This window comes from Apodemus sylvaticus, chromosome 2 (genome assembly GCF_947179515.1).
Source record: "Apodemus sylvaticus chromosome 2, mApoSyl1.1, whole genome shotgun sequence".
Lineage (NCBI taxonomy): Eukaryota > Metazoa > Chordata > Mammalia > Rodentia > Muridae > Apodemus > Apodemus sylvaticus.
Window position 1 is genome coordinate 184,243,862 of NC_067473.1, and position 14,730 is coordinate 184,258,591.

The following is a 14,730-nucleotide window of genomic DNA, read 5'->3' on the forward strand; positions in this document are numbered from 1 at the left end:
ACACTTCCACACCAAGTCCACTATTGAGGGAAGAAACCTGGAGGCAGCCGCTGATACAGAAGCCGTAGAGGGGTGCTGCCAACTGACTTGCTCGGCCTGCTTTCTTCATAGAACCTAGGACCACCATCAATCACTGATTAAGAAAACGTCCTACAGACTTGCCTACAGCCCTACCTTATGGAGTCATTTTCTTAGTCGAGGTTCCCTCCTTTCAGCTTGTGTCAAGATGACATGAAACTATGCAGCACAACTGACCCCATGTCACCCTGACAGGCAAACTCATCACTGTGAAGTCCTAACCTTCCTCGTTCATCCCCAAGATCACACATTAATATAAACATCACAATACAAAACGTTTCACAAACTTAAAGGTACCCAGAGCCTTACAAATTCAAATACTTTAAAGTTCAATCTTTTGTTAATAAAGAATTCAAAGTCTCCCAAGTGTGGGCAGGCTCCTATAAGATAAAATAAATTAAAATAAAAAGCTAAATACTTTATTTCAAGAGGGAAGAGCCAGAGCACAGTCAGAATCCAACCAAAGCAAAACCAAACTCCAACAGTATAAAAACCTCAGTGTCCAGTCTCTGGGACCCATTCATGATCTTCTGGGCTCCTCTAAGGGGCCCAGGTCACTTATCTGGCTCTGCCCTGCAGCACATAAAATTGCCTTCTAAGCTTGGGCAGGCTCCACTCCACTGCTGCTGCTGTTCTTGGTGGCCATGCCATGGTACTGACAGCTCCAGAATGCTGGGGTTTCTGCTGCAACTGGGTTTCACTTTCACCAATGGCTTCTCCTGGGCTCTCCTCATGGTACCAAGCCTCTCGTCTCTGCATGACCGCTATAATCCTGGGCCTTCAACTGCTGCTGAGGCTGTACCTTCACCGATGGCCTCCATCAGAGCTAAGCCTCAGCTGTTTTTCATGACCCCTTCATGCCTTCAAAACCAGTACCACCTGAGTGACTCTTATACCACCAACCTGGCTGCCAACACAAGGTGGAACCTCGGCCACCTCTGGGACACAGCTTCTGTGTGCTGACACTCAGGAAACACTTCCCAGAAGATCTCACCTGGGTGATGCTGGTCTCTTCTCAATCCCCGCTATTCCCTCAGCTCCAGCTAACCAGCATCAATTATCAGCAAAGCAAAAGTTTCACTTCAGTGGTGCTGGTCTCCTGTTAGTCAGGCACCTGATTTGTCAGCCCTAGATAACCAGAGCCATAGCATCTCAATTCAAATAACAAATAGCCTTGATAGTCTTTGAACTCCCTTTGAAATGTCATTAGCCAGGGCTCCATCTTCTGCATTGAGTTCAGCATTCTTGCCTTCCAGGCTCCTACAGAACAGCCCACTGAGCTCTCAACACTCAATAGCTTTTGTAGACTACAAAGTTCCAAGGTCCTTCCACAATCCTCCCCCAAACACATTTATGTCCCACTTAGTAACCCTACCACTGTGATAGAACACCATGACCAAAAGTAAGGGAGAGAGGCTTCCACTTCATTGTCCACCATTGAAGGAAGTCAGGGCAAGAACCTGGAGGCAGAAGCTGATGCAGAGGCCATGAGAGGTGCCCCTTACTGGCTGGCTCAGACTGCTTTCTTATAGAACCCAGGACCACCATCCCAGGGATGACCCCACCCACAATGGGCTGGGCCTTCCACATCAATCACTAATTAAGAAAATGCCTTGCAGGCTTGTCTACAGCCCCATCCCGTGGAAGCATTTTTTAAAGCTGAGGTTCCCTCCTCTCAGACTCCAGCTTATGTCAAGTTGAGACAGAACTACCCAGCACGCTGAGCCACCTTTCCAGCTTCTGGCGGAATGGCGGGAAGGATCTGAGTAAGTCAGAATATCTTCTTGAAGCTGAGAGGCTTATTGGAGAAAATGAACGGGGAAGAAGAGAAACATCTACGCAAAACTGCATCTTACCGGTGTGGGGACGAGACATCTGTGTTGGCTTTGCCCTTGATGTTCAGCTATCGGGGAAGGGCTCAGTGAATTGAATTTCCAATCCTGGCTACTCCTCCTCTGAGCATGTTTCAAAAGCCACTCAGGCATGAAGTTACAAAAGAAATACATTTAAAGATATCTGTCTCCATTGATGAGCTAACTTTTAAAATTATGTTGTTGGATGTTTTTAATGGGGATGGTATAAGATCCAGCTGTGCCTCCCTTTACTTTACCAGCACCACTGAGAAATCCGCCCCTCACCCTCCACAGCCTCCCTGTCTTTGCTTAGCAGTCACTGCACTGTTACCCACGTCATAAGCCTGGGAATCATCCTGACATATCTCTGCTTCCCGTGTGCCATACCCAGTGCACGATGAAATACCTGGGTTTTATTCCTTCCATGCGTATACATGTCTACGTTGAACACGGCCTATGCTCATGCCATCCTTTATATGTGGATGATCTGGCTGCCTGGACCTGCCTGTGTCCCCTGTGCCTTCCTCTCTCAGCACAGACTTGGAGAACCTGACCAATGATGACTGCCCTTGCCTATGGACCAGGCAGCAGCCCTGCACAATAGCCTGTAAGAAGGGCTTACAGAACTGTTAGGTAAAATATATGTCAGATAAAATACAGATGTCTAGTTACAGCTGACTCCCATGTGGACATGGATGGAGTGATGACCTTGCACACACGTGTTCGTGCGTGTGGACTTGTGCACTAGTGCATGTGTGTGTTTGTGCGTGTGGACGTGTGCACTAGTGCACATGTGTGGATGTGCATGTGGACGTGTGCACTAGTGCATGTGTGTGTTTGTGCGTGTGGACGTATGCACTAGTGCACATGTGTGGACGTGCATGTGGACGTGTGTGGGCTTCTCTCATGCTCTGACCTATTCACTTGAGCAAGGCTGGAAATGAACAGGCAGCCAGCAGCCTCCTCACGCCTCTGTCCCCCATGAGGTCGGAGTTCACAAACCTGCGGCAGATGAGCCAGACTCTCACGCTTGAAACCTTGCCCTCTGAACTATCTCCAAAATTTCTGATTGATTAACTTTTGATTGGATTAAATGATACCTTTGGGCACATCCGTGAGGCTCTTTGCAGAGAGGGCTAACTGATATGGGAAGCCCTGCCCTGTACATGGGAGATACCATCATCCCACAGGCCAGGCACCAAGGACAGACGAGAGGGAAAACGAGAGAGGCAGCAGGACACCGGCATTGTCGGCTCTCTGCTTCCTTATCTACCAAGATGCGAGCACGCATCGTCCCTTGGACACTGGCAGGGCATGGTCTGTGCTAGGAAGTATCTTCTGTATGAACTATGAGCTCAAATAAACTCCTTCTTTACACAGGTCATGCCAGGTGCATGTTCCTGGCCATGAGAACATTAAACACAATGGAGAATTGAGTTTGCCTGTGTCTCACGCAGCATCATGTGCTAACGCCCACACAGCCTGGCCCACTGAGGCTCTCATCTTACCTCCTCACCCCTACCCCTGCTGGTTCCTAGGCAGCCATGCTGGCTTCTTGCTATTCTACAGACAGACTCCTTCATCAAGGGCTGTGGCCACGGAACTCTTCCACGGCTGTGTTCATGGTTATGTCATCCGTGAACATTTCTGTCCAACCGTCACTTACAGGCAGCATAAGGTGACAGTGCTATTCCACACACAGCCAATCCCTTCCTATCTTGCTGGCTCTCGGACACCGTGTCACTCTTCCCTCCTTTCCTGTGTTGCTTATCACATCCTATCAGACCGACAACAGCTGTGTCAGAGTTGTTAAGTTGCACTGGATCTCTGCTCCAAGGTAATAGAAGAAGCCATGGCTGCTAAGGAGAGCGAGGTGCGGGCCAGCACTGAAGGAAGGAACGCGTTTACGGAGAGCTGCGTGTACCCTTACATCTAACAGTTTCTCCGCTAGTTTATTCCTGTTTGTGAGAAGGTGTCTCACTGCTTAGCCTTGGCTGACTTGGAACTTGATATGTAAGAAAGGCTGGTTTCAATCGTATGCCCTCAACGCCTCTGTTTCCTGATTGTGAGGGCTGTGGGCATGTGCCGCCAGGCCTGGTCTGGTATTTATTACTTACTATGTGTTTTCTGACTACAGATTATCTGTCTCTGTTCTTCACCATGGCCCGAACAGCATCTGACACATAGTTAACAGCTAATAAAACAGAGACTGGATGAGTTAAGAGTGTTCAGTAGTAAAACCTTCTACAAGATAGAAAGCGGATGATGACAGGCTGGGCAGGGGCATGGAGACACTCTGGCAACTTTATAAAACGGGACATTTTCCCAAGGTTCCACACAGCCACAGCCACAGCCACAGCCACAGCGTGACTCAGGGGACCACGCCCAGGCGTCCATGAAGGGGGATGGAAATCTATGGACACAGAAAACAATCACAAGGATGTTCGCCACAGCACATTCCCACCATCCAAAATTTAAAAGAACCCAAACTCCCATTGGTGACAAGCAGAAAGACACAGTTTAGGGGCCTTGTAGGATATTCTGTTCAACAGGAAAGCTTGAATTATTGACACATGGTGTTGCACAGCGTGATATTTTCAATCTGACTGAATTAATGAGAGGCTGGGGGTGGGATAGAAAGATGGCTTAGTGGTTAAGAGTGTTCCTGGTTCTCACAGAGGGCCCAGATTCAGTTTCTAGCACCCACATGGCAGCTCATGACTGCCTGCAACTCCAGTCCCAGTGGTTCTGAGGCCCTCTTCTGGCCACATTTGCTTCCTCCTCTCAGTCTACTGAGATATGAGGAAGAAACCTTCCACAGCCACCATGGACTCCTGGGAGCCGGCACCACTGCCACGCCTTCCTGCCACGATGGCCTTTGTATCTCCTGGACCGTGAGCCAAAGGAAACCTCTCCTTCCCCAGGCTGCTCATGTCAGACTCTGTCAGAGTCACAAGAAAAGTATCTACCACAGACAGGAGCCTTCAAAGTCTCAGGCTGGTCATAAAGACCGGACATCTTGACTGAATCTTCAAAACAGGCAGAGGCACAAAGGCAGAGAGCAGAGCGGTGCTGCCCAGGTGCAGGATGACAGGAGGCTGCTGGGAAGAGGATGGATAAAGGCTATGGGGTGCTACGGCAAGAGGCAGTAAATATGTCTTAAAATGGATGCTTTATACACAATTCTGAACATATTAATGTTGCAGGTATTTTCCTGTCCAGGAATCTACATCAGTACAGAGAGGGTCTGTGATTGGACAGGAAAATAGGGGACGGAGATAGGAGTTAGGGGAAAGGGTGCACAGGCTTGCTCGAGGGAGGTCATGGGATGGGAAGAGGGATGGCTGCTGAGATAAATTTATCAAAAGGTTAGAAATATTGGAATAAGGTTTGTATCATTTGTCAATTGGCTCTAGGATTACTGTATTGGCGTCTTGCTATTGTATCTATAATATACATTAACCAGATTGGCTAACTAAATAAGCATTAAGAGTCATGTTTCTGCCTGGTATTTGAGGTAAGAGGTGGCAGACCTTGGGATGTGTGGCCAAGCGAGGGAGATGAACTTGTGGGATTCTGCCAGAGATATGGCCAACCTAGCAGGACCGCCCCAGGAGCTGGGGTCGCTAGGAGCGGGACCCCGCTGGGGCATGGGACCCCGCTGGGGCATTGTATTGTACCATGGCAGGGCAGGAGAGTTGGCGGGACGGTCATTAGATGTCAAGTGTGTGAGTTTTAAGGTGTGTGAATTATATCTCAGTGCAGCTATTAAAAAAAGAAAGTATTAAAGTAAAATCTCCCAGAATTACATTCAAGCTTCTCCTGTTTGCAAAGTAATAGAATAATAATGTTAAAGTACCGATTCTATCATAGATTAACCTACAACATGGTGGCGGAAATCAGGTAACTTGTGCCATGTACTGGAGCCATAGATAGGTGTGACCAAGGGCACGTAAAGGAGGACAAGGTGACAAACGGCTCCAAGGATGTTTCGGACTCTTTAGAAGGTGATTCTGCAAATGAGAAAGAGGTGAATGCTTGTAAAGGCCTCCAGAGTTTTATTGAGCACCTATTTCTGCTGACAACTACAAAGCCATCCAAATAGAGTACCATCCAATATGATGTTCATACTCATCAAGAAATAGATCCAGCATGATTCAAGTTATCTCCTCCAGTTGGGGGAAGAATCAGCACAGAATAAAACCACCCCTGATTCTATAGGGCCACGAGGGCAGAAGAGTCCCTGTGGCGAAGCAGAGATGAAAGCAGGTGGCCTGGTGTGGGAACCTCATCTCGATGCTGCTGCTGTGCTCAAAGCAACAGATGGGCTGCACAGGAAGTACCAGCGAGCTTTAAATCCCCTTCTTGCTTCAGACTTCTGGGTGGAGACCGCAGGTTCAGAATTATACTTGAGTAGGTCTCACGAAGAAATTAGGGGACGGATGGAAAGGGCATGGAGCCAGGACAACGAAGGAGAATGAGGACAGGGTGCCATGCTATCTTCATCCTCTCTGCAGTGTGGCCTTCAGTCCCAAGGGTGATGGTAACTATGCTGATGGTTCCTGCATCAGCACCTCCCAGACTGGCCTTTGGCCCAGGTTCGATTTCCACATCTACCTGCCTGGTAAAGAAATCCACAGGTATAGCTGCTGGGCTTGTCCAGCTTAGCTCAATGGCAGGTCTCCTGTGCTAACCACCACATGGGTCTCCCTCCATCCTCTAACTCCTCCACGTTCTGGGAAAGCTCTGCATCTGCCTGCGCTCTCCTCTGCGTTTCAGGGACTTCTCCAAGACCCAGCCTCAGCCTTTGGCACCACCCACGTCGACCAAACGGCCGATACCTGGGCCTGCATCTGTTTGCCATGAACATATGTCCATCCAGGATTAGCCTTCACCTCTCCTGTCAGGTTGGACTTTGAACGCCACCTGCACAGAAACCAGACAACCACAGGGATTCAACGGAGCTTGATAGATAAACTGAATAAATGAAAAAGTTGAAGAAGGATTTTAGAGTGAAAACTTAAGAGGCTGAGACATCTGATTGGATTTGGGGGGAGACAGAGAAATCACGGATGACTTTTATTCCCCATCATGACTTTCTGGGAACACCCACCATGGCATGATAGTCTGTGTCTACTCCAGGAACTGGCCTGTAATCCAGGCCTCTCCATTCTCTTTAGTGTATATGTTGGCGTGTGTGCATGCTCACACATGTGTGTACAGATTCGCACAAGGGCCAGAAGAGGGTCTGAAAATCCCCGGAGCCTGTAGGCCTGTAATGGTTGGGATGAATGTGTAACATCCTGGATGCTGGGAACTAAATCTAGTGTGCAAGCTGACTGTGTGCTCTTCACTGTGGAGACATCTCTATTGTCCCTAATTTACATTATTTTCTTTAGGTAAAAGGGATCACACTTGAGCTTTCATACATGGTAGCCAAGTGCTCAAACAGTTTCAATCTTATTTTAAATAGAAACACTAATTTGCTTTACTTAAAGATATTCTGTTTATTGTAATATAAACATTTGGTAAGCTTAAATCACCAAATGACCCCTCGGTCTTTGAAATAAGTGTGGAGCTTCCAGAAAATCAATACAGATTTGGCTGACCTAATATCACCCTGAGCTCATGGACACACCACATGTATCCCCAAGAGAACATCATGCCTCCAAGACAATACCCACTGTGTGGCAAAATTTGAAACCCTCTATAATCACCAGACCTGGTTTTTGTACATACATGCATATGTGTGCAGATGCAAGTGAGGCCAGAGGTAGATGTCGCATGTTTTCCACTTTGCTTGTGTGCTGACTGGACGCCGACTAGCCCCAGTATTCTGCCTCTCCTCCTAAGCAGGATTACAGGCTCACACTGTTGGGAGAGCTTTCCATGTGTGTGCTGGGCATCTGAACTCATGTCTTCATGCCTTGGTGGCAAGCGCTTTACTGAGCCATCTCCCTAGCGTGCATCTAGGTTTTGATCTGAAATTCTGATCTGCTCACTGTTGTTCTGTCTTACTTTCCTTGCATAACTGAGAAGTCATGTAAGTGTGGAGACAATGTAGATTGGGGCTGATTTACTGTCTAGTTAATCATTCACAAATTCTGAGGAATGAGCCCCTTACACAATATGGAAGCATAAAAAATAGCTATGACATGGGCCTATGTCTCTCAAAGGAGAACATTTGGCCAGAAGGAGAGAGACAGATGCTGATGTGAGAGAGAACTTCCAGCCCTGCTTACTGAAGGCGGGTCTACTTGTTATACTTCAGTCAGGATCCAGAGCTGAGGCAGAAGAAGGGGGAGGAGACACGGGACACTGGATTGAGCTCGGTCCATGTGGCTGGGTCCACGTGGCTGCCTGAGGCTGCTCCAGCTTCACAGTCCAGTAAACACACAGAAGTAGAGGATGAAGTCTGGAGAGTGTGGTGTTGGTGATGTGCCCTTGGCAAAAGTAGTGTGAAATATGTGTGGAGGAGTTATGTGTGGACACAGGGAGTCGGGTGGGGTGGCGTCAGAGGTGTGGGGAGAGGCTGGAGGGAGTGGGGTGGAGTCAGGGGTGTGGGGAGAGGCTGCTGGGAGTGGGGTGGGGCAGGAATGGTAGCAAGACCCCTCCTAGGCAGCTGGTGTGGAGAATAGAACACCTCATAGAGCCAAATGTACAGATGCAGATGTCCTTTGGGGGCTGAAGGCCGCTGAGAAATGACAAAGGAGAGCAATGCACAAATAATTCCCACGAAGAAATGAAAGCACCATACATTTCACACAGGGGAGAGAGATGTTAGCATGTAGGCTCCCCTTCCCCCAAAAGGCCTGGGCTCTGCTTCTCTCCCCAGGTCGAAGAACCATCCCTTCAGGTCCCCAACTCCTTTCTTTTCCCAACTCCTGAATGGAGGAAGGACACTGGGTTTCATCACCTGGACCCCACTTTCCCTCGTCCAGTGTAGACATGGACGGGAGATTCTTCCTCAGGCTCAATTTCCTTCTAGCAAATCAGTCTGTGCTCAGCGTGGCCCCCAAAGCGTCCCGAGTGACAAAACCAAAGGACAGGGTCTTCTGTCCTTGTTACTTGTCTGCCTTGCTCTGGCAGAGTTGGTCACAAAATTTCATGTACATATGTATATACATGTAATATGTGTATGTGTGTATATGTATAATGCACATATGTATATATGAATATGAGAGAGGGTTGGGGAAGGAGGAGAAGAGGAGTAGGAGGAAGAGGAAAAGGAGGAAGAAGAAGAAGAAAAGGAAGAAGAGGAAGAGGAAGAGGAAGAGAGGTGTCACCAGCCCTGAAGGCACAGAGACAATGCCGACCTTGGATACATGCTTTCCCTCATGTTGCGTGGCACAGGCAGGCTCTCTTTACAATCACTCTGTCAACATTCATGCGACGACTCAGGGGAGTCTGTGAAATGCACAGGACTTAGGAACCCCTCAAGCACTTTCATCTCAGCTTGCAGGCACAAGTGTTGTGGTGCATAACACCAGACTCAGGAGAACATTCTCCATCTGGATCTGCCCAGAGCTACCCAGAAGCCCTGGAGTCCACCATGCATACCTCTGCAAGGCTTGGCTTGTCAGTTCCATTTCTAGGAGTGTGGTCAATCTGGCCAAAGCTCATGCCCACCAGCCAAACCTCCAGGCAGAACAGCCAAGGACTGCTCAGGAAATCACCCCAACTGATGGGAATCCAGGGTGCCCGAAGTGGCACACGGAGCCCTCTGCTGAGGCAGGGTCAGCATCCATCTGTCCATCTGTCCTGCTTGGCCAACCATGCTGAGCCAGCAGTGCAGAACGCACACCATGGTTCTAAAGTGTCTCTGTCATATCCTCCAGCGTCCTCACACCTTTCACAGCCACGTTGTCCCTCCTGACTCTTCATGGATGCTGCTCTTGCTTGTTCTACACCCATTCCACACCTGACCTGGAAGCCTTCCTTCATGCTCCAGATCTTACTGTGGAATGGGGCCGCCTGCTGCTGCCGGTAGAGACGCTGCACTGGCTCACGCTGGGGTACACCCTTAGGATGCTCAATATACCGGTAAAATTGAGGGTACTCTACCTCACTTCGCCCCACACACTCAGCCACTTGGTGACGCCCAGGCACCCAGCTGTCTTTCATCTCCATTTCCACATCTGGATATAAAGTCCTGGAGCTGGAGACATGGCCCAGTGGTTAAGAGCACTCACTGTGCCTAGCACCTACACAGTGGCTCACAGCTGCCCATGATTCTGGCTTCTGCGCGCACACGCGCATGAGCACACGCACACACACACACACACACACACACAAGCTAAACAGTCTTATGCATAAATAAAAATACATATTTTTAACAAGATTTAAAAATTCTATATGTAACTCCCTCTTGACGCCACCTTCCACCCCTAACACTGCCACCACAAACTGAGTCTGATCTTCATTCTTCATCATCTGGGCTGTGGATATAACCTCCCTGGCTACTCTGCCTTCAGGTCAATCCTGGATAAATGGCCGGCCAGGGCTACTTAAGTGCTCTGAGACAAGCCTCTCAGACCCCGTGCGTTCCCTCCTATTGTAAGACTAAGTCTAATTGTCTACACTGAAAGCCCTCCTCACGCTGCTTAAGTTGACGCTCACACCAACCGCACCATAATGCTCTGTTGTGGAAGAAAAGCCCCAGAGGCTTGGGAAGCAGGCCTAGTGAGAAGAGACTCTTGGGCCTGGAGGTCCGTGGCTTGTCTCCGCTTCCAGCCTTACTGCTCCCTGAGCAGCCAACCTGCGGACAAGGAGCCCCACGCTCTGCCAGAGCCATGGTATTTGGTCAGTGACACACAAGGTAAGAGAAGCGTCATGCTATGATGATGTACTTTCCATGCCGACTCTGTGTCTACACAGCTCAGCAGCTCACTAATTCCTGTTGTCTCTGACAGCAGCTCTGCCATCTGCCTGAGAAACGTGTGGGCTGTTACTGCTCTTCACCCCGACCTGCAGAAGCGTCAGGCTCCCAGTTACTTCAGCAACCCAGAAACTTCTCTATCACTTCGTGTGTGTGTGTGTGTGTGTGTGTGTTCAGCATAAGGCATGATTACTAAAACAGGACATCACTAATGTCCACTTTTCCCTAGAGCAGATGTACTTTAGGGAAATCATTCCTAGGTACACTCCCAGCTACAGGGATGATGAAAACGTCTGGAAGGGCCACAAAGGAGAATGGGACAATCGAGAAAATCTGAGGCAGGGGGAGAACAGGCTTTATTAAGGCCTAGTTTAAGTTAGATAGTGTGACACTGTAGTGAAGACCAAAGGACAGGAGAAAGGAGGAGGAGCAAGTCTAAGTCATGAAGTCTGGGGTTTAGAGACAGGACGACAGTGTCAAGAGAAGCCAGAGGGCCGATGGGTAGAGAGAAAGAGGGAGGGTCTGAGAGGAAACCACAATGAAGACAAAGTTGGTTCAGCCTGAGAGACGGTGATAGGCAGAAAAAAAAAGGTATGTGTGCACTCGTGTGCTGTGTGTGTGTGTGTACTCATGTGCTGTGTGTGTATGTGGTGTATGTGCACTCATGTGCTGTGTGTGTGTGTGTATGTGTGTATACATGTGCTGTGTATGTGGTGTATGTGCACTCATGTGCTGTGTGGTGTGTGTGTACTCATGTGCTATGTGTGTGTATGTGGTGTGTGTGTGCACTCATGTGCTGTGTGTGTGTATGTGTGTGTGTGTGTGTGCTCACACAGCCTGTGGGATATCTCTATGCAGATATGTGAGGTATTATGGTATATGGTATGTGTGTTTCCTATAGTATTTGTGTGTTCTGTGATATATATATTATGTTATGTACATGTGTGTAGTGTAGGTGTCTGGGGCATTATGGTAGATGTATATGCATGTGTGTGTGTTCTATAGTATTTGTGCATTATGTGACATGCATGATATTTACATGTGTATAGTGTGGATGTATGGGGCATTATGGTACATATATATGTATGCATGTGTGCTCTACAGTGTTTATATGTTCTGTGATGTGCATGATATGTTATGTACATATGTGTATAACACTAGAAGAATGCCTAGTTTTGCATATAAAATGGTGATGTCAATGAGTAGAATCTTTATATTCATAATCTAGCAAAATAAATGTCACTCCATAATATACTCAACATGCTATTGTGATTAAAAACCCATTTACCAGCTGGTGGAGCCTCCTGGCATCTGGCAGCACACTCTACAGTCAGAGGACTGTATAAATTGCAGAAATAATGACAGAAGCATTTGGGATGGTTCTCCTGTCTATTTATGGAAGCAGAGAATGCCAGTCTCAGGCGACATTATGTAACCTGAATTGTATCCAGCATTCACGATACAATGTTTCCTAAGTCATGAAAAATGAAAATCATTGTTATTCCCCTTCTGGCTGGACAGGGTGCCCACCCTTTAACCGGCACCTGTGGGTGAATCACCCATCTCTTGTCATAGCACAGTGTGTGTGTGTGTGTGTGTGTGTGTGTGTGTGTACCTACCACAGATGAAGCAGGTTGTCTTGAGAATTTCTTCTTTCTTCTGCTTCTCACTTCTGAGGTCAGCAAAAGTGTCAATGATCACACCGAAAATCAGGTTAAGGACGATGATGATGACGATGAAGAAGAAAAGGAGGTCGTAGACCACCCGGGCAGCAAACAAGGGCTCCTGCAATGGAAGCACAGAACACACTTAGAGCACACGTGCTTCACAGCTGACGCGTTAGCACGAGCAGACGCTTCACAGTCTGGCATAAAGCAGAGAGTCAATGGGTTTCCTCCAGGTGAACACAAATAGTGGTCACAGTGAGGAAAATGAAACGGCTTTCTGTCGTGTTTTCCCTCCACTGAGAGAATGTCTTAGCCCTGCTCTCAGGATCTTCGATTTCTCTTTGTGCTTTTCCCAGTGGTATATTTTCACAATGGGCCCCCGAGATGGGTTAGACGTGGAAAGTCTGCACAGGCTCACTTGTTTGGACACTTGGCCCTCATCAGATGGTGCTGTTGGGGATGTGGGTGGGTGGAGAAACTGTCAGGAGGCAGAGACTCATTGAAGGAAGTGGGTCACGGGGTTGTCAGGAGAAGGAGACTCATTGGAGGAAGCTGGTCACGGGGTAGTCAGGAGGTGGAAGCTCATTGGAGGAAGTAGGTCACAGGGTGGACCCTGAGTTCTTATAGAGCAGACCCACTCCCCAATCACTCTCTCCTCCTCTTCCTTTGTTTTTTATATTTTTTTATTATCTTTTTTATTTTTTGCTTTTCAAGACAGGGTTTCTCTCTGTAGCCCTGGCTGTCCTGGAACTCACTCTGTAGACCAGGCTGGCCTCAAACTCAGAAATCTGCCTGCCTCTGCCTCCCAAGTGCTGGGATTAAAGGCATGACTCTCTAGCAACGTGGCCACCTGGCTTCCCGGCTTTCCACAACCCTGTCTCTAGCCAATGCTGTGTCGTCCCCAGGATACTGGAATGACCCCGCAGGACTGTAAGCTAAAATGAGCCCTTCTTTCCTTAATTAGCCTGTACTGGGCATTTTATCACAGCAGTGAGCAAACTAATCATGCAGGTCTAGCCTAGACACCGAGCAAGAGGGAGGTCTAGCCTAGACACCAAGCAAGAGGGAGGCAGACAGCAGTCCCATGGCTGGCTGAGGAAAACCTGGTGATGTCTCAGCTTCTGCAGCAGGTTCCTTCCTGGTTCTTACAAAGCCAAGCACATACAGCTCACCTGTTACTGGACACAATAGTAAAGCACATTAGAGATCCTGGGATCCAGTTGGTTAATACAAGAGAGCCGAAACTATTGGCAAGATGGATAGACATTACATAACAGGCCAGCTGCAGAAGAAAACTGTGGGCTTCTCGCCTGTGCCTCAACATTTACACTTCCTGAGAGATGTTTTCGCTTTGCAGTTTCAATGTATGAAATCCTGTTAGAACTCATCCACACTTTGTATTCATCCCGGTAAATAATGAAGGTTCTTCCTATGCAGAAGCAGAGTAAATCCTTCCACCTGGGAATTCTGGAGACGCAGATAGCTGTGATTTATGTCACAGTTGGTACCTACAGAGTTTATGGCTTTGTTTTTGTTGCTGTGAGAGTGTACAGTTCAGACATCTGTACAGTTCCCACTGACATCTATAGGCATTTACTTCACCCCTGGTTCTCTATGATTTCACTGCAATTGACTGGTCTTATGGCCACTGTTACATTTTTAAGGCAAATGATACTGTAGTCCTGAAGATCAAAACCATACTGGTAAGAAAGAAACAAACCATGCCTGTGTAGTTGGGCCTGTCATCACCGATACTCAGGGAGACTGAGGAAGGAGGACCGCAACTTCAAGGCCAACCTGTGCTACAAAGCGAGCTCAAGAACCACCTGGGCCATGCAGAGACTCCCAAATCAATGTTTAAAAGTAAAAAGTGGGCTGGGGATATGTCTCAGTGCCAGATAGGTTCAATCCCCAGTGCATGAAGGAAGGAAAGAGGAGAGGGAGGGAGAAAGGGAAGGGAAGCAATGGAGGGAGGGCAAGAAGGGAGAGGCCGTGGGAAGGCAGGGAGGAAAGAGTCCCTCCTAAAGCAAACTCCATTTTACTCACATCCTTCGAGGGTCGTCTCAGCACATCCCCAACTCCGCCGCCATTCCTGAGGCCCTGGTTCAGCACGGTGACAATGCACATGAGCAGGGTATCACATGTCCTTTCTATGCCATCCTCACTTCCTTCACCAGCTGCAGAAACACAACCATGAAAGGGCTTTGAAAATGCACCATTGTTGACATCCAAAAATTTGCTTCTGCTGTGCTCC

At 48.2% G+C, this 14,730-nt stretch overlaps 1 protein-coding gene across 1 annotated transcript in view; it reads right to left on the bottom strand.

The window, feature by feature from the left end:
- Nucleotides 1-14,730, bottom strand: part of Itpr2 (inositol 1,4,5-trisphosphate receptor type 2) — a 410,062-nt gene that overhangs the window by 38,762 nt on the left and 356,570 nt on the right. The window contains exons 53-54 of the mRNA XM_052175272.1: nucleotides 14,523-14,653; nucleotides 12,429-12,594 (exon numbers count right to left, since the gene is read on the bottom strand). Coding sequence (XP_052031232.1) covers nucleotides 12,429-12,594; nucleotides 14,523-14,653 — 297 coding nt within the window. The remainder of the gene's footprint in view (nucleotides 1-12,428; nucleotides 12,595-14,522; nucleotides 14,654-14,730) is intronic.